The sequence below is a fragment of the Nylanderia fulva genome, unplaced genomic scaffold (assembly GCF_048542155.1).
Source record: "Nylanderia fulva isolate GAGA-0341 unplaced genomic scaffold, ASM4854215v1 Scaffold48, whole genome shotgun sequence".
Taxonomy (NCBI): domain Eukaryota; kingdom Metazoa; phylum Arthropoda; class Insecta; order Hymenoptera; family Formicidae; genus Nylanderia; species Nylanderia fulva.
Genome location: NW_028190565.1, coordinates 1,312,785 through 1,330,985, shown reverse-complemented (window position 1 = coordinate 1,330,985; position 18,201 = coordinate 1,312,785). Strand labels below are relative to the sequence as shown.

Here is an 18,201-nt window from a genome sequence, read left to right as displayed (position 1 = left end):
GTAAAGAAATTAATATTTTTACTTATTTAAATTTCAAAAATGATTACATGTACATATCAAGATGAAGCTATAATATAAAAAATAATCCTATCGAGGAGCATGAACGGAAAGTCAGCTGGAATATGTTTATCGATAAATGTGTTAAGCTGGAATAATGTGTTTCCATACGTTTTCATTCATATTTACCATCTTATTTCCAGTGTATTAATACTATTAAGTCGATTAATACACATTTCCATTACATGTAGTATTATTTTTATTGCTTATCTAAAATTTATAATAAACAAATTTTTTTAGGCTCTATCTGTTGATTTATTGTATGTTGCAGGATTTGTCGCACAACCAGGACATGTGTGTAACATTTCATGAATAAATATCTCACAGTCTAGACAAAATGTTCGATTACATTTTTCGCAAGTATAAACCTAAAAATACACATGACACATTATTCTTATTATTTTAAATATTTAAATATTAGTTATATTTTGATTTTTTTCAAATGTTTCAAAAAAACTGCAAGATTCTTTTCAATTTTATATATAGATATCTTTTTTTAAACTTTAATATATACATTTATGAGTATATCTCCATCTTTCTACAATAAACGTTTGTTGTTTTTTTATCGTACAAGTTTTTAATTTTAACAAAATTATCTTGTTATTATGAAAAGTATTCAAATTTGTAATAAAAGTATTCAAAAAAAAAAAAAAGTAAGAGACAAATAACAATACCTTTTTATCCTTTTGTGTAAAAGTTTTTTGGCAACCAAAGCAGAAAGAATGGCTGCCTTCGAATGTAGCTTCTTTGAAAGGTTCGACAGGAAATAAATAGTGATACGACCGTGCTAAATGCGGCGCAGATACTAAAGTAAGTCCACAAGCTCTACATTCGACGGGGAGCTCGCAATGCTTACTGAAGCACTGCGGACAAAGATAGCCAGTATTCATAAGTTTTACAGATTCATCAGAGTTTTCTGCATGGCTGTAATAAAAAAGAAAAAAAGCAATATTATTAATTTAATACTGTTATATTATTAAGCCTAATATATTAAAGTGTCATTCAACACATATAGACAAATGCGTAGAAAAATATAAAAGTGCATTTATTATTCTAATTACAATTCTAAATTACACTTACCACATGCACACTGTCATAGATGTGTCCGATGCGCTGGAGTGTAAGGCATGATGAGGAAAGCCCATTTTCACAAGCGCTGCGTCTAATCGCGTTGCGGCAGGTGGAGGATCTATATGTGCGTTCAACTGCTCTTTGTAATGCTTATCGTCGAGCACAACACCGTGTTCGCCACCAGTAATATTTGCCATTCGTTTACAAATGTATAGTTCGGCGGCCAATCCTATTACGCTACATCTGATACCATCCAATTTCATATTCTGAAACAATCTCCATGTCAAGAGAAATTTTCAAACAAGTATAATTATATACAAGTACAACAAAGCGCATACTCGTATCGTTTCATTGATGTCTCCCGGATCGCAAGTAGTAAGAGCCCCAATAATTATCAATATTTCTTTACTAGCGTGAGCCGGTAACAATTTCAACGACTTTGTAGCCAATTCTAAAGAATTTTGCAAGGAAGGTTCACCCGTTACTACAGTTTGATGTAATGCTCGTAATTCCTACAAATAATACAATAAATTAGATTAGAATTTCAAACGAGATAATGAATAAAATAAATTACCTTAATGTGCTTCTTTGAATTACCAGCCAAATCACTAATCTTCTCAGCCCTTTTATTTCTAGTTATAATCACACCTAATTGACTTATAGGGTTTTGATAAAAAAATTCTTCGATAAAGTCTTCTAAAAGCTTGAGGCAAATATTGAATATGTAAGCGTACATTTTTTTTACATAAAATGAGTAAAAATAATGGATATAATATTTTGTTATACCTTTAGGGAACATAGGAATCGAGTTGGCTTCAAATCTTGATTGGACATTGATTCGGATGCGTCTAAGATGACATAAAGATGTCTCATCATCCCTAATCGGGCACCCTGTTTTCTTTCCAACTGACGTTTTCTCTTAGCATTATGAATAATATCTGCGACGGATGCTTCCAACGATCCATGGTCATCTTCCTTGATCGCTTCCCTGTGTAAAAAGTATGTTGGATAATAGTAGCGGTTAGATGTAAAATTTTTATTTACATATTTATATTACAAAAAGAGAACATCAACATTAAACATAAAGACAATTTTCAGTTTGGAAACATACCATGTCTTTTCGTAACCAGTCTCCCAGCGATATTCCTTTTCCTCAGACTCTTCCTCTGCCATAATTTATTGCGAGATGAAATATTCTATGGTAAAAAAATAGATATATTATAAATAAACAGAACTTTATGTGTGTCTGTTAATATTCATTAATCAATGTTTTGGCATTAATTTATCGACTATAATGAAACCTTCATGTTGTCCATGTCATTATAAATCATGTTTTTTTTTATTGTAAAGCTTTTATTAAAATAAGTGTGCAAAATTTCCTTTCTTTTCTACAATTACTCTAACGTTGTCAACTTAACGTCAATTTAAATTTACTTTTTAAATCATTTCTCAATGGTATACAAACGTCGTACAATCGAAAAAAATAGGTTAACGTTATATATACAGCGACAATCAACACAAGCCTTTGAAAAATATCTCACCCAAGATGATCTGTGTGATAAATCTTGAGATGACGAGTAAAAATATAAGAGAGGCGACTACAATGGAGATATATAATGAAAACATAAATTTATTTCGAAAACACTTTGAAATATATAACGGATATGGCAAGGCAGTGTCCGACTTGAAAAATGTGTATACAAGCATACACATGGACGATTATGTATCAGCTACCGAGGGTGCAATGGTGTGCGGCATCACCATGTACGCGTGTTGTTTTTAATACATGTATGTACGATGTGTGTGTGTGTGTGCCATTTGCGGTAGATTCGTATAAGCGATAGTATTCGCAGAGCGTAGAGAAGAGCTTGTTCAAACTGTCAAAAGCTATACGAATTATCGCCCGAGTAAATAGTAGATTAAAAAAAAGGTCGAAACTCGGATCTTTTTTCTGTTTTTTTTTCGACGATGAAGTTTCCCGCCAAAATCCATCCGCTCGAGATCGAGCAAGAGCAAGACCGCGGCCGGGTAACAGACACAGACACAGACAGGCAGCAGAGGCAGAGCAGCCACGGGCCGCCATGGCGCCACTGTCGGCCGACGCGGTCGCTGTTTTTCGTCTTGCCTCACACGACGACGAGCAATTTTCCAGACTGAGGAAAATCTAGCCGTTCACCGGCTTCGTCGTGCGTAAGTGAACATCGCTCGTCTACTTCCGCGATCGCGTCGTTAATCGCGTTAGCGCGCGTGTCACGGTGTGTTCGAAAAGCATTCACGTAAAGACAGGAAGTGAGTAACTTTCATAGAAGAGTTTCGGCGACGAGAGCCATCTTTGACGAGCATCGGCTTGCTCGTTAGAGACAGAGGAGACGTCGAGAGCTTGCCGGGGTGCCGTCGACGACAACGACAACGACGACAACGACGTATTAGAATAATAATAATAATAGTAACGAGGAAAAAAAGAAACAACACCGAGACGGCACCATTTGTATCTCGATCGCCATTGGATATCTCGCATATATATCTCGGGGGAAAATCATTTTCGCACTCGTTACAATATATAGCTCGCGTAAGATAAGACTGCAGCGGTTCGTGGCGGGAATAACTACAAGTCTACGTGAGTGTTCTTCTCTCGTTTCTCCCTCGTTTGGAATTTACTCCGCAACTGGCCGCGTTTACAATAATCGCCTATCATTCTTGTCCGGGAAATATGTATTTCATTTAAACAGTGGCAAAAAAAAAAAAAAAAAAAAAAACAAGTAACGTAGCTAAGTATCTCTGGTATCGGCGGAATGCGTACGCACATCGGGCCATCGGGCATGGAACGATGCGCGATTGCGCGCGCCAAGTGTAATGTAAGCGCGCGTGCACGAGAATCCTCGTAAGCTGTAAAACGATCGGCGCGAGTGTCTCCTTTGGGGGAAGAGAGAGAGAGAAAAATACTCACTGTTCGATCGCTAGTCGCCGGCGTGTTTTGAGGTGTGTACTTTAATTTTATATCGTAGATCGCTCGCAGAATACCGGCGATCGTCTCCTTCACTTTCTTCGGAAAGACTAGCGAAAACTCCAAGGTTCGCCAAATTTCGTTGTAGCCGGTTTGCGCTCGTAAAGAAAAAAAAAGAAAAACTCGATTCCTCTTTTCGATCGCGCGCAATTTCGAAAACCATTTTATTCAATAACAGAAGTATACTTTTAACCATTTATTTAACGATACTTTTATGGAATTTCTAGAAAAAGAGATTGCGAGACAAACTTATACAGAATGGAGGGAGACGATGGCCCTTCGACTGTCAGTAATAAACCTACGGTCATCAAAGGTAAGTGCTCCATCTAGCATTTAGCTTTATATTTAGGTTTATGCACACACTTTTTATAATTTGTACTTTTTTGGGGAAGTTGATTTATTATTTGGAATTGGATATAATTAAAATAGGATTTTTTTTTTACATACTTAAAGATTATTTCTTTTTCACTTTGTGAGAAGAAAAGGCTACGTACAATATAATTTTACCTCCACGCATATGTTGTATCTTGGTTTCTTTTCTCACCTTTATGCTACAATTGCTGTCATTTATATCTTTCTCATTTTTTCCCTATGTCTACCTTTTTCAGCGGCGCAAGAGCAAATGGGACGTTTAGATGTATTAGTGTGCGGACAGTGTCATTCCGTCTTTCACTTTATCGAGGAGTTTCAAGAACATCGTACAAAGGAGGGAGCTTGCTCCAAAGTGTCACATTTTCGTGAAAATAACGAAAATGTTTGTATTTTCACGTTTAGAATTTTTTTACATCTCCATGGTTTAATTTAATTATACGAATTTTTTGCAAGATTAATATAAAACTTACAGAATGGACAAAAAGCACAAGTTTGGGCATTTTTATTATGGAAAGATTCGCAAATCCAACAAGAAGGTATCGACAAGGATACGACCAATGCTTGGAAATTGTACCAAAAATGGTGTAAGATGGACACGCATATAAGAGATTCATGGATCACAGCAGGGAAGACTATACAGACTTTTACAAAAATTAGTAATGCAAAGATGCAGGATACCCCGATACAAGTTCAAACAAATACTAATGAAGGTAATATATATAATAATAGTGCACTTTCAATAAATAAAAGTACAGAGAGCAAGTATTTATAATGCCTAAATATAGGTGCCAAACCGATAATTGTTCGCAAAATTATCAGAAATGGACAACCGGAGGAAACAAACGAAACTAAAAAAGATACTACAAAATTATTAGAAACAAAAACACAAAAGAATGAATCTATAGAAATTGAAGCGGACAAAAAAGAAAAACCAAAATTGAAACCATCGATTAAGCCCAAGGTCTTACATCATTTACATGTGCATAAAAATATATATGTTTTCGAATTTACTTTATTTATTTTTTTATATTTCTGTAGAACAAATCTGGCAAGACAGCTACTGAAGAAGACGCGGAATCGAGCAACGAAGAATATGTTGTCGAGAAAATTTTAGCTAAACGTCTTAATCCAAAAAAAAGATGCTCGGAATATTTAATCAAATGGGAAGGTTACTCACAGTGAGTGAATCCTATCGATCTTATCGGATGCAATTTTCTTAGTTTTCAAGAGTTTTAAGAACAAGGTTTAAAATGTATAAAACTTTATAGCGAAAATAATACATGGGAGTCTGCAGAGGCTGTAGCAACTTGCAAAAATATGTTGGAAGAATTTGAGCGGAATCTCGCAAAGCAAAAGGAGCTTAAAGCAGCTCAACAACAAACTAATACAAAAATCGTAGGGCGTGTAAGTTTATCGGCACAAAAACCGGTGATGAAAACTGAAGTTAGCAAACCTGGACCGAGTACAGCGAGTCAAGTGGGGTGAGAACGGCTTTGCTTTTTTATAATCGATGAAATGTAATAATAAAAAAATTCAATTTATCCATTTTAATTTGCTGCTTTGTACATATAGGCGACCAATGCGATCTAGTAAATCAAAAGCAATGGACCAAGTCAAACAGTGGTGTGGTTCAATGAAAGAGGAAGATAACGAATGTATGTAATATATATATATTTTTTTTTAAGTAACAAAATTTTTCCTAATCTTTATTTCAAACTAACTGCATAATTGTTTTAAAAATAATATATGTGTCTGTGTTAAAAATATAGTATTAGGTAAAAGGAGGATCGATGATTCGGAGAGCGATTCGGAAGATGGTGGAAGCAGCGCTGCGAAGAGAATCAAAGCCGATACGGGCAGCGACGACGAATGGACTGGAGAATCGGATAGTGATTCAAGAATGGGCCGTAGCGATGTGATTCAACGGGCGTTCAATCGCGCTAACGCGCAGTCTAACGGATCCAACAGAGCGTCAGTGTCATCCACGGATTTAGCAACCTCATTAGGATTACAATCTCCCGATGGAGCAAAATCTAGCCAGCCACCTGTTTTAGTAGCCAATGCTAAGGGAGTTGTTAAAGTCGATCCTAAACAGATGCCAAATTTAACTTCTGGCGTTTACGTCATGTCGCGAAAAGATGGTATCATTAAGCTAGATTCGTCACCCAGCGGAAAACTGGCGGTCAAAGGATCCCCGACGACGCAAGGCGTGTTAATGGTTCAAAATCGGGACAATATAGCGAGGAAGCAAGTAATCTCGACGTCGCAATCGAATTCAATGACTCCTGCGATGAAAGTTGTTTCGAAGATGGATGGGAGTCCGGTAGTAACGCAGATGAAAGTAGTCACCTCCAAATCCATTGCGGCGAAAACGCCAGGAAGCGTGCAAAAGACAGAACCTATAAAGATACAGCCAAAACCAGATCCGACGCAATTGCAACAAATACATGTTGTGACTGCAATGTCGGGACCGATAGCTTTGCAGCCGAGAATAACTACGGGCATAAGACCCGCTTCCGTGACGCCTCAACGAACGGCGGACGGTCGTCCGCTGTTACCTAGACCAGCGTTGCGCGCGACAACAGCAACGAGCGTTCTCGGTACCATTCGTACGCCTGTCAAAGCACCGGCACCGCGACAAATTCAAACGCAAGCGACGCGTCCTGTATTGCAGAAACGTGCCACGACGACCGTCATAAGCGCGCAGTCGGTTTCGCCGAGCGCCACCAGCACGCCGATCGCGCAAATCAGGCCGAAATTCACAGTGCTTACGACGCAATCGCCCGCGCAATCCAAACAGGTGATGAAAACTGGAACTAGTCCAGTACAACAACAAGCACAAACAAAACCATCTCCGAAAACGCCAGTGGGGAAGGCGCAATCGTTGTTATCTCCGCAACAAAAGTTATTAATGGCAAAGAGAAAAGCCCAAGAGGCAGCAGGTTTAATTAAGCCGGGTGGTCGTGGACTTTTGGCAGGTGCACGTGCAGGTGCCACTGCGGCACGAGGAAGGGCAAAAGTAGGCGAGACACCTTCGCCGATTACTCAAGCAGCAACAAAACTCAAGGAGAGTAAACTGGCCGAAGGTGATGGGCTTCACATGGAGTTTCACGAAGTCGGATCGGAAGAGAGTAGCAGCGAAGGCGAGCCCGATTTGCCACCTCCTCCCGCCGAATCGGACAACGTTACAGCTCCCGAGCCTGACAGTCCACCGCGTCCATTTACATTATGCCCTCTCACGGGACGTATAATTGGTCCGGACGGTGAGCCGATCGAGCAAGCGGTGGAACAACAACCCGAGCCCGAGCCAACTATATCCCCTTCGAACGCGGCGACGCTATCGACTACGATGAAAACAAGCACTCCTGTGTCTGAAAGTACGAGCGCGACAGACAGCAACGTTACAGCTAGTACTACCGTCACCAGCACTACCACTATCACCACCGCCACCGCTACGGCCACCGCCACCGCTGCTGCCTCCACCGCCGCCGAATTGGTCTTACCTTCTCTCGACTCGCTCACAGAAAGCGGTATTATGAGAGTCGAGATGAGTCCTGGCGGAACAACCGGTACCATTGTCCAAACCGGTGAAACAACAGCGCAAATTAATCTATCGAACGTAGCGGTGCCCGCACCGGATTTGCCATGTTTGGACGATACTGCTCCTGCAATACCAGCTGTACCAACCGCTCCCACATCCGCGCCTTTGACAGAAAACACAAGCCCTGCTGAAACATCCATCACTACGGCTTTGTCGACTGTTACAGCGGCGACATCCACCGTTACTATGTCAGTAACGTCGGCCGAAGCCAAGACTGAAGATAAGATACCGGAAGAGAGAAAAGTGACGGACGATACGCCCAATCTGGTTACTATAGCCGATGCACACGGTGTCGTCTACCAAGTCGCGGGACAAGCGGAGGACGGACAGACGCTTTTGGTAACGCGTGGCGCCGATGGCGAACAGCAATGCGTATATGTAACCACTGAACAGCAAGGAGACGACGGCTCTGTCTTGACATTCGATCAAGCTGTAGCACAGCTGATCCCTGAACAGGTAAATCTCACTCCCCAGTTTTTCGTAAAGGAGGATGGAGCGGAACCGACTGAAAATTCAATGATGATGTCTATAATGGATAACGCGAACGCGGCCGATGTAACCGGAGCCCAAGAAGACAATGACGGACAGGCACAAGTTGTAGCTCAAGTAGTACAAGCTGAAGAACCTACCCCAGGTAAAATAACGTTTTCTCTCTTTCTCTCTCTCTCTCTCTCTCTTTTTTTTTAATTCCAAATTAAAAATTAGTCGCTTTCGAATTAATATTAGTTCATTGCTTATCTTCTTTCACACATGTTTGATTATTTAGGGGGAACTAGGAAAGTAGTACTGCTCTTACCGGACGGAAACTTTATGGTGACCGAAGTGGACGAAGAACAATACGCTGCATTGGAACTTGACAAGTGAAAAACTTAATTTTGACGTATGCTAAAGAAATATCACGGCAATGCATCGAATTACACGTTACGCGCAAATTGTACGTTTAAAACGTGAATTGTGTATATATGTAAGAACGTTCACTTCTCGTATAAATTACACGTCGGTGATGTCTTATAATATTCAGTGATTACAGACTAGATATTATATGTAAAGTGGAGAGACAGAAAGCTGACATACTGTAAAAAATATCAGCACACACGTCGAGAAAAATCTAAATTTTAGATTAAAATACATTTTAGAAATGTATGTTTCAATGTAAAACACTTTGCTGGTATCTCCATTTTCGTGTTTAACTTTGATGGCATGAAATATATAGCACACATACACAAACACACATACACACGTGAAATGTAAGAACTACTTTCAATGCAGTGACATCATTATAGTATTTACGAAGTAAGCATCATATTTGTAGGATAGTAAAATATAATATGGGGTTTTATATTTTCCAATCAGATAATAAGCTTTGCTAAAAAAGAAAAAAATCTTATTCCATGCATACAAAGTCCAAAGTGATGATATATGATTACATCATGTCGGACGTAATCCGTGTAAAGTTTAGAGATTTATTTCATTGATAAAGCGCATGAAAAAAGCAAAGTATTTTATCAGAGATGTTTTTTTTTCTTTTTATTTTTAAATTTGTATCTGTGCGTCGAGTATGGCTAAAATGGAATATTCTTGTATGCATTATGCCTGAATGATTTCATATTCATTATACAAACGTGACACAAGTTTTATAACGAATTCAATTGAATGCATTAGTACAAAGATATAAAAATCTGGTATACTAAGATTTAAATTGAGCATAATCGTTACCTAATTTTAATTTACTTAAAAATATACTTACTCTGATTACACTGTTAACTGAAAAAGTCTAATATTATATTAATATTTTTTTATAAATATCAAATATGATGAATTATATTGACGATATCAACGTCTCACGGACTGAATTCACTTTATGTGTTTTATATATATAACACACATAACATGTATGGTACTACTTTAATTTGTATATAACAGTCGATGCATTCAATCAAATTCGCTATTACATTACATGGACTATGTATGCTTATCTATAGGATAAATAAGTGCACTCTAACAAAACACTTATAATTTCTGAACCTATAAAGCTTAAAATATAATGTTGTTGACGGAGTATCAACTAGCCTACTATTATTAAACCTATTCCTATATTAAATTAGTTGCACGGGTAATTCTAGGATGTGCAAAAAGAGTGAGTGAGTGTGCGTGTGTGTATATGTGTATGTGATGGCTGCAGAAGCGAGATTCGATCAGCATACTGTTTATAAAATACACAATAATTATAAAATAAATAATTATCATTTATCTATATATCTATAAAATGATCTACTATCGTATACATCTATAAAAAAGAAAATTACGCAATTTTTCCAACGGAGACGATTCTATCTATTTCGATTTTTTATGACGTTTTACATATACATATATATATATATATATATATGTTCTAATCTAACAATAAGCGTGTGTTTTATTTTCGTATATTTATATATTATACTGCGATATACATATGTCATAAAAATGTTTCTCACAAGTTTATACTTGTGATGACAGTATTTGGTTCAGAAATTTATAATTTTAGATGCATATATATATATACGTATAAACATTGCTTTTAGTTATATAATAAATGTGTAAGACTATAATATATATATATATATATATATATATATATATATATATATATATATATATATTATAATACAATTCATTTTTAAAACTTTATATTTAAAATATCCTATTATATCAGGAGCATAATCCTCATGACAAAATTTCATGACAGGTATTTATTTATCTCAGTTATACATTACTTTTCTCTCATTTACATACATTTTATATGTACACGTAATTCTATTAAAGAATACCATGTCATATTCAACATTATGCATATATTGTATTCACGTTTTTTGTTATTCTCAGAAAAACGGAATCGATTGTCTTGGTTAACCAACTAAAACGAAATATTTCAAAAACAGAGTTATCCAAAAGGATCTTGATTGCAATTCCTAATTCTGTGGAATTTCACAATTATGAATCGAATAAATTATACAGGGTAAATATAGGTATATTATAAAATATAATTTTCAAACGATAATATTCTCATATTCTTTATTATAGAAAGTTGTCATACTACAAAATGTGAGTACATCTTTAGCCAGATTTCAATTAGCAGCAAGGCCTATATATTCACGATTCACTGTCATGATTGAATACAAAGGACAAAAGAGTGGTATTTGCCCAGGAATGCACGTAAAATTGATTATTTTCTTTCGTTGCGATATCTTGGACGAACCCGAAGAAATGTTAATGATAAATGTACAACAAGGACGTTCGGTGATTATTAAATTGCGCGGACGTCGAGATTCACCAATATTGCGAAGTAAGTGATATACCCATAAGTTTCTCGAATAGGTTTTTAGAAAAGCTGCCTATTTGCAAAAAAAATTTCAAACAGAACTAAGAATGTGCGAGAATAATATAAAGTATGTACAAAATAGACATTTTTCTTGATGTACTTATCGTTTTATGCTACTGCTGTCACAGTGACTACTATCGCGTATTTTCAATATCCGCGAAAAGAACTTCGAGCAAAAACCGTGATAAAAAGTGATAGAAAGTGGTTTGTGGAAATTCCATTTACACAAATAAATTCCTATGAAAAGGTACAAAACTTCGTTTTCCTTTTTAATAATATATCGAATAATCTGCACACATCTTTTTTTCTCAGGAGAAAATAAATTCACAGTCTCGGTACACTTTCGGTACAAGAAGCAACGATATATCAAATACATCTGAAGAGAGTGTAATGTATTGCAAGAAATTAAAAAGCTTCGAATGTGGAAAGTGCCTCCTAGATCAACAAGTTATTTTATCTCTGATGGTTAAAAATATCGGCGGCGAAGGAAGATTCTTCATTATGAGCGAAATCGACTGGTGCTCGATGCATATCGAGGTATAAAGATATATCTTGCGTAAACAGCAATCATAAATATTACTGTATCTTATTTCAGGATGTGACTAACGATAATATGCTGATTCTACCATCTTTTGCTATGTGGCCCGCATATTTTACACTAAAGTCGCAAGAATATATATATCTATATATCTATTTTTTCCCCGATGCTCACGGAATGCACGTAAATTATAATGTGAAAAAAGTAAAATTTTACAATATTTTTCTTATTCTTTAATAATTCTCTTCTCTCTTTCTCTGTCTCTTCTTTCTCTTCGCTCACTGTAAACTCAGGAAGAGACATTGTATGCAATTTGCGACAATTGTTCCATAATAACAACAGAGCTCATTGGAGATGGAATCGCAAACGATAGTAAAGTATAAGAAGTAGGTATAATATTCTTTTAATTCAATTTGTTAACATAGAGGGCTGATAAAGGTAACAAAATTTCATTCTCACACGTATTAAATTTATCGGGTCTATCTTTCACTCAAGTTTCTATTTTTCAATATCAAATTAATTTACTTACATGTATAGTACAAAGTTTCAATACATTCAATCATTTTGACACTTTTTGAAACATGCGATAAAAAATCCAACAGAATCAACACTTTCAGTACCGAATCTACGTACTTTTCTCGCATTCTCATTCGTTAAACCATCTATGGTATATCCTTGACTGCCATATTTATCCGTTTTTATCCGATCTTTAACGGATTCTAATTTTAACTCTGGAAATTGTTTTAATGCCCAAGCAACGATTCCTTCGTTCTCTGCTATTGTGACAGTGCATGTACTATACACCAGTATTCCGTTTGGTTTCAAAAGACGAACGGCCTATATGTTAATGCTTTTATTAGAGCCAAATTTATACATGTCCATGAATGTGCGTGATAACTAACTTGTTGACTTACGGCAGAAAAGAGATTTCGCTGTAAGGGAATGTAAGAACGAAGTTGCGCCAACGTGATTGTATTATACAATTGTGGTCTTTGACCTAATGCGCTACATGGAGTATCTAAAAGAATACGATCAAAGTGATCCTGTTCAAACGGTGGTCCATTGGTATGGACGAAACTATTCTCTGGAAACTGTTCGACGACAGCCTTTGTAGCATCGTAACAAAATATTTTAATATTTTCATTATTACAAGTTTTCTTAAATCGGTTCACTTTTCCCGGATTTTTTTCCAACGCTATTATTGTACCCTAAAAATTACAATATATTATTAGAGATAATAATTAAAAGAACAATGTGTGTGAATACATTATCTATATATACTTTCTACATTCACTTCGAAAAATAAACGTGTACTCAAGTTTCAATTCGAGCAAAAGTACTTTAAAAAAAGATAGCTAGAAAAGACAGTTGTCTGCAGTATTATTATTGTTCGTAATTTATTTTTCTTTAATAATTATTTACCTGTCCTTTCATAAGAAACGAAATATGCGTAGTTTTATTACCAGGTGCAGCACACATGTCCAAAACTGTCTCACCTGGTTGAGGATTTAAAACTAGACTGCATATAATAGAGGGCAAATTTTGTAACAATGCGTATGGTCTCAGAGATTCGTTATCTGTATTCAATTGTGGAACTCGTGAGATTACATCAGTCATAATTATTGCGATACCGCTGAAAGACAATTTAGAGACATTATCATTTGGTATACTATTATATATGCATGATATAAACAATTTTGTAATGATAAAACAATCGCAAAATATTAGCAAAAAGGCATTTGTATAGTTCGAATGGAGAAATTCTTCAACTATGATATATAATAAAGAGTAAGCTTCTCTTTTATATATTACCAATTGTTTCTTACCATGGATTTTTTGCATCTTTACTAAATAACTCTTTCCTAGTTTTTCGAAGAATGCCATTACCCAAGTACATTTTCTCATTATCTGGATATGGTTTAATTAAACCTTTTTTACAATGACCAGTAACGTCAGCGAATACGCTGACTTTACAATTAATGGTTAAACCTAGAATAAATTTAATCAAGATTCTTATGGATGCATAATTAACAGAGAGAATTTTATGTATTTTATGTACACAAAGATTACCATTTGGCATTCCAATAACACCAGGAGCATAAATGTGAGATCCTCTTAATACAGCCGCACCACATACAGCATCAACAATGATCTCCTGTGGATATCTTTTTAAATCAAGACATACCGATGAATTCCAATTATCAACAGCGACTATCCCATTTGGAAGATCGGGTAAAAAGTGAACAGATGGATCTGGTTTATCAACCTAATATTATTGCATGTAAAGCATGTAAAACTCTCATGTAAACAGATGTGTAAGATAGTTAAATAAGAATATCAAATATTCAAGCCAAAAAAAATATTTGTTTTTTGTAATTAATAAAATCTAAGAAGAGAAAAATAATAAATCTCAATATACTAGAAATATTCAAAAATAATGCAGAGTTTAATTAAAAAATATATTGCTGCTTGTTATGATTTCGTAATGACATTATAGCACATGCTGTTAAAATGATTAAATTATCATAACTATTACGTTAATTGTTACCTATTAAACATACCTGTTTCAATGCTTTACATAGTTTCTGCAGATTGTTTGTATATTGTTGATCTGTTAAATGATCTAGTCTATAAATACTTTTTTTAGGTGTTGTACACATCCATTTGCAGAGAGCATTGACTTTTTCCTATAATTTTTCTCTTCGTTGTAGAAAACATATTTTACTTTATACATATAAAAATGTAGTAAAAAAAAGTTACAAAAATACCTGAAGTTCACATTTTTGTAAATGTCCATTGTTAGTGATAACTTTTCCTAAATCTGCTATTAATTCGTCATGTATTTCAGATTTATTTTTAAACGGCGTTTCTCCGAAATTAAATGACTGTGTTAACATTATATGTATAGGTATGTATATATTATCCTTTTCCCCCTTTTTTTCCGTGTGCGTGTGTGCGTTCAACAACTTGTATTTACAATCTCCATAAAAAATGTAAGATCAGGATATAATTGCTCTTCAACTGTTGAACAATATATAATAAAGTGACATAGCAGTTTTTGGTATAATGTATTTTATATCCAGTCTCATATCTCGATATATAGCACCAAAGTATGTATAATTCTGAAAAACAGAAAGAGAAAAAAAAGAGTAGAAAGAATATATATATATATGTGTGTGTGTGTGTGTGTGTGTGTGTGTTGTGAGTGTGTGCACGCAAGTAAAAATAAGAAAGTGGGAGAAAAAAAACAATCTTTTTTTGGAAATATTATTAGATAATTAACTAGAAATTTTCCATTTATAATTGGCAAGACTTGACAAGATTGAAAGATTTAAATGATTTTGGAAGGTAAACGAATCTTATAACAGAAATTGTCGACATCTTTCACACAAAAATATTCAAATTTTCATTTTTCCAATAACTACACGACTTTTGCTTTTAATAACATAATAAAGGAACAAAGGAACAGTTGATGCTTGACAATATTTATGAAACATGTCATCTCTAGCAAACAACAATGAGTTACATGAAGGTTTGTAATTGGCTTCTTTCTTTGTTATGCATGTTTGTTATAAGATAATTTGATTTAAAATTAAAAATGACTGTATGAGATAAATCGTACACAAAAAGACATCAATCTAAATTTATTTAAATAAATTCAAATTTTTGATGTATTATGTAGCTCTTTATATTTTATAATGTATAAGTCTATACATACATGATAATATGATACATTAATGTATTTAATGCAGTTTCTACTAATGTGCCACAAATGAAATATCTACCTTTGCAAGAATATCAACAACTTTGTCTAGATTTACACAAAGCTCATCAAAAGACTGCAAATCTTAATCAGAAATTATATCATGCTAGAAAAAATTTGGAGGATGAAAAACGTAAACGTCGTGTAGTTGAGCACTATAAAAATTTACTAGTAAGTTAATTACTATTAAAATTTAACATTCTACCATTTGATATATATGTATATATCTCTGTTTAAAAGGAAAATCAAATTAATACAACTAGAAAAGTGTTATTCCATGATGGACAAGTAAAGTTGGATGAAGAAATAAAAAAGAAACTACAATTTCTTGTCAAACCTATGTTTGAAATCAGGATGTATAATAATATTCAATATGGCCAAGACAAACAGTTCAATGGATAGTAAGTACACCTATTTTGTATAACTATTCGTATACATATATGTATATATTTGATATTTATATAATACTCGTTATACAATATCTGATATATATTTGATATATAGATGATATAATTCCACAGTTTACATTTAATAATTTAATAATTTATAGTCTGACCACAATAGCAGAAATGGATTCTACAGGTTCAATATTAAGCGACTTAAACTGTTTATCCAAATCAGAAGATGACTTGAACACCGATGCTATTATACAAAAACAGAAAATGAGGAGAGATTACAAACTTGACGATGATAATTCCGCGAATGGACAATGCAGCACGTTAGATAAAGTTGCAGAATTTAACTCAATTGATAGAGTAACAACCAGTACAAGAGTTAAGATAAATGATGATACCCACACTGCACCTTTTAAAATCCAAGTTACATCTAATAAAAAAAATACTGATTCTAAATTGTTGAATACAGAAACATTTGCAAATCATAGTTTTGTATCAAAAATAGTTATTAAACCAGAAACATGCATTTTATGTAATAAAAGGTAATATCGATTAAAAGTAACTTGTAACATATAGATGTAATGCAAAGCTACATAATTTTCTTTCCGTTTCGTATCAGAATCAGATTTGGGAAGATAATACTGAGATGCAGAAGTTGCCCTGTTGTGTGTCACGCAGAATGCAAGATGCAAGTTATTCTTTCGTTTTCATGTGTTTGTGAAGAACCACCAATATAATAGTGTATCTGTATTACTATATAACTTTTTTTTTAATTTAATATTTTTATATAATTATTGCAAGATTTTTAGGTCGACAAAAAATAAAACCAATGCTTCAAAATTTGCTACTCAGCAGTGAAGTAATATCGACAAAAATAAGACACGCTGTTTTTGTACGCCGTTTAATCCAATTAAATCTTATTAATCTTATATAACATTTTATAAATGTATAATTATGTATTGTAAAATGTCCTAAAAATTTAAAATAGGATATTGTATTGGAAGTATATATTTAATAAATGTGTAGCATTTTTACATAATTGTGTTTTTCAATCGCTATACGTCAGTATTAAATAATATATGGATTCCATGGATCACAGTCAGATTAAATAATCATCTCAATTACTGCGATATTTAAAGAAAAATAAATTCTTTCGATGAATTTGTTACATTATGAGGTTAGAATCAACTCCTTCATGTGAGTTGAATTAACGTGTTCGTCAAGTTTGATTGAAATCGACATTACGAAATATTTGGCACATTAATTGATTTCTAAAATTTTCCGAGGAATTACCTTTTCACAATCTGGAATCGATTCGGTTCTCGCGCTCTAATCGCGTCTATTCGATGTTTTTAATTTTTTCGCTCCTTTCTCGATCGCGCGCATTCTCTCTCTCTCTCTCTCTCTATCTTTCTTCTTTCGTAACACGTGGTCATAGTATTTCATCCGATTGGTCAATTTGCTATTTCAATCTATAATGCAGTCCGAGCACATATGACAGTCGGATATCCAATAGGAGGCAGCCGCTATCATCCATGTTGCAAAAATTCAACATAAAATTGATTGTTGATTGGTTGATGTAGTGGAAAAACTTGGGTCGGTATAAGGGTCTACAATAGGCGTAGTAAGCTTTAAGTCTCAAGAAATTGACCAATCACAGTCGATTATTCCCCTCATTCTTGACTGTGATTGGTGAATTTCTTAAAGCTTAGAGCTTGCTACACCTGTTGTAGATCCGGCCACATTTAGACTCGATCGCTCGAACGTGATTGGTTTCTACTTTCAGATCCAGCCAATTAGAGTAGAATGACATTGAAAAATCTAGTAATGTTGCCCAAGTGTTAAATCCGCTAAATGCAATCGAAATATGATCGAACAGGATATGTTCTCTATTATTTATATAATAATAATGTTATTATTGAGCGGAATACATAAAAGTTAATGAGTAAAAATAAGTCTATATATATATAAATATATATATTTTTTTTCTTGGCTAAAATCTAATTTCGATTGCAATTACCATTCCATTTTACGAGCAT

General features: G+C 34.5%; 5 protein-coding genes across 16 annotated transcripts; 3 read left to right on the top strand and 2 right to left on the bottom strand.

The window, feature by feature from the left end:
- Positions 1-238: 238 nt before the first annotated feature.
- Ssl1 (general transcription factor IIH subunit 2 Ssl1) lies at positions 239-3,504 on the bottom strand. 4 transcript variants are annotated; one of them, XM_029312856.2, is made up of 8 exons: positions 2,670-3,504; positions 2,240-2,324; positions 1,915-2,116; positions 1,703-1,831; positions 1,467-1,640; positions 1,138-1,394; positions 732-981; positions 239-425 (listed from the first exon to the last, which is right to left on the bottom strand). In XM_029312856.2, exons 2-8 carry the CDS (start codon positions 2,299-2,301, stop codon positions 294-296), a joined length of 1,206 nt encoding a protein of 401 aa, XP_029168689.2. In that variant the 5' UTR covers positions 2,302-2,324; positions 2,670-3,504; the 3' UTR covers positions 239-293. The 4 variants fall into 4 exon arrangements, with proteins under 4 accessions (XP_029168689.2, XP_029168690.2, XP_085342967.1 ...); XM_029312857.2 differs by lacking the exon at positions 2,670-3,504 and adding an exon at positions 2,563-2,643; XM_085486841.1 differs by lacking the exon at positions 2,670-3,504 and adding an exon at positions 2,601-2,623.
- Chro (chromodomain-containing protein chromator) lies at positions 3,260-10,355 on the top strand. 7 transcript variants are annotated; one of them, XM_029312850.2, is made up of 11 exons: positions 3,568-3,745; positions 4,134-4,199; positions 4,360-4,445; positions 4,741-4,886; positions 4,977-5,214; positions 5,290-5,465; positions 5,543-5,682; positions 5,773-5,985; positions 6,077-6,159; positions 6,274-8,739; positions 8,872-10,355. In XM_029312850.2, the coding sequence occupies exons 3-11, from the start codon at positions 4,391-4,393 to the stop codon at positions 8,967-8,969; spliced, it is 3,615 nt and encodes a 1,204-aa protein (XP_029168683.1). In that variant the 5' UTR covers positions 3,568-3,745; positions 4,134-4,199; positions 4,360-4,390; the 3' UTR covers positions 8,970-10,355. The 7 variants fall into 7 exon arrangements, with proteins under 7 accessions (XP_029168681.1, XP_029168686.1, XP_029168687.1 ...); XM_029312848.2 differs by lacking the exons at positions 3,568-3,745; positions 4,134-4,199 and adding an exon at positions 3,260-3,318; XM_029312853.2 differs by lacking the exons at positions 3,568-3,745; positions 4,134-4,199 and adding an exon at positions 3,326-3,417.
- A 415-nt stretch (positions 10,356-10,770) lies between these two features.
- On the top strand, positions 10,771-13,718 carry LOC114938606 (uncharacterized). Its single transcript, XM_029312591.2, has 6 exons — positions 10,771-10,833; positions 10,971-11,103; positions 11,169-11,430; positions 11,595-11,713; positions 11,779-12,003; positions 12,062-13,718. Exons 1-6 carry the CDS (start codon positions 10,814-10,816, stop codon positions 12,239-12,241), a joined length of 939 nt encoding a protein of 312 aa, XP_029168424.1. The 5' UTR covers positions 10,771-10,813; the 3' UTR covers positions 12,242-13,718.
- On the bottom strand, positions 12,392-17,579 carry LOC114938604 (tRNA (cytosine(72)-C(5))-methyltransferase NSUN6). The gene is made up of 8 exons (XM_029312590.2): positions 17,456-17,579; positions 14,773-15,126; positions 14,566-14,691; positions 14,075-14,270; positions 13,831-13,993; positions 13,427-13,637; positions 12,919-13,212; positions 12,392-12,841 (listed from the first exon to the last, which is right to left on the bottom strand). The coding sequence occupies exons 2-8, from the start codon at positions 14,899-14,901 to the stop codon at positions 12,560-12,562; spliced, it is 1,401 nt and encodes a 466-aa protein (XP_029168423.1). The 5' UTR covers positions 14,902-15,126; positions 17,456-17,579; the 3' UTR covers positions 12,392-12,559.
- On the top strand, positions 13,800-17,183 carry LOC114938607 (rac GTPase-activating protein 1-like). Of its 3 annotated transcripts, XM_029312596.2 has the most exons (7): positions 13,800-15,114; positions 15,316-15,352; positions 15,460-15,536; positions 15,757-15,938; positions 16,008-16,168; positions 16,318-16,704; positions 16,782-17,183. In XM_029312596.2, exons 3-7 carry the CDS (start codon positions 15,500-15,502, stop codon positions 16,897-16,899), a joined length of 885 nt encoding a protein of 294 aa, XP_029168429.1. In that variant the 5' UTR covers positions 13,800-15,114; positions 15,316-15,352; positions 15,460-15,499; the 3' UTR covers positions 16,900-17,183. The 3 variants fall into 3 exon arrangements, with proteins under 3 accessions (XP_029168429.1, XP_029168430.1, XP_029168427.1); XM_029312597.2 differs by lacking the exon at positions 15,316-15,352; XM_029312594.2 differs by having other exon boundaries at positions 15,279-15,536.
- Positions 17,580-18,201: the final 622 nt, after the last annotated feature.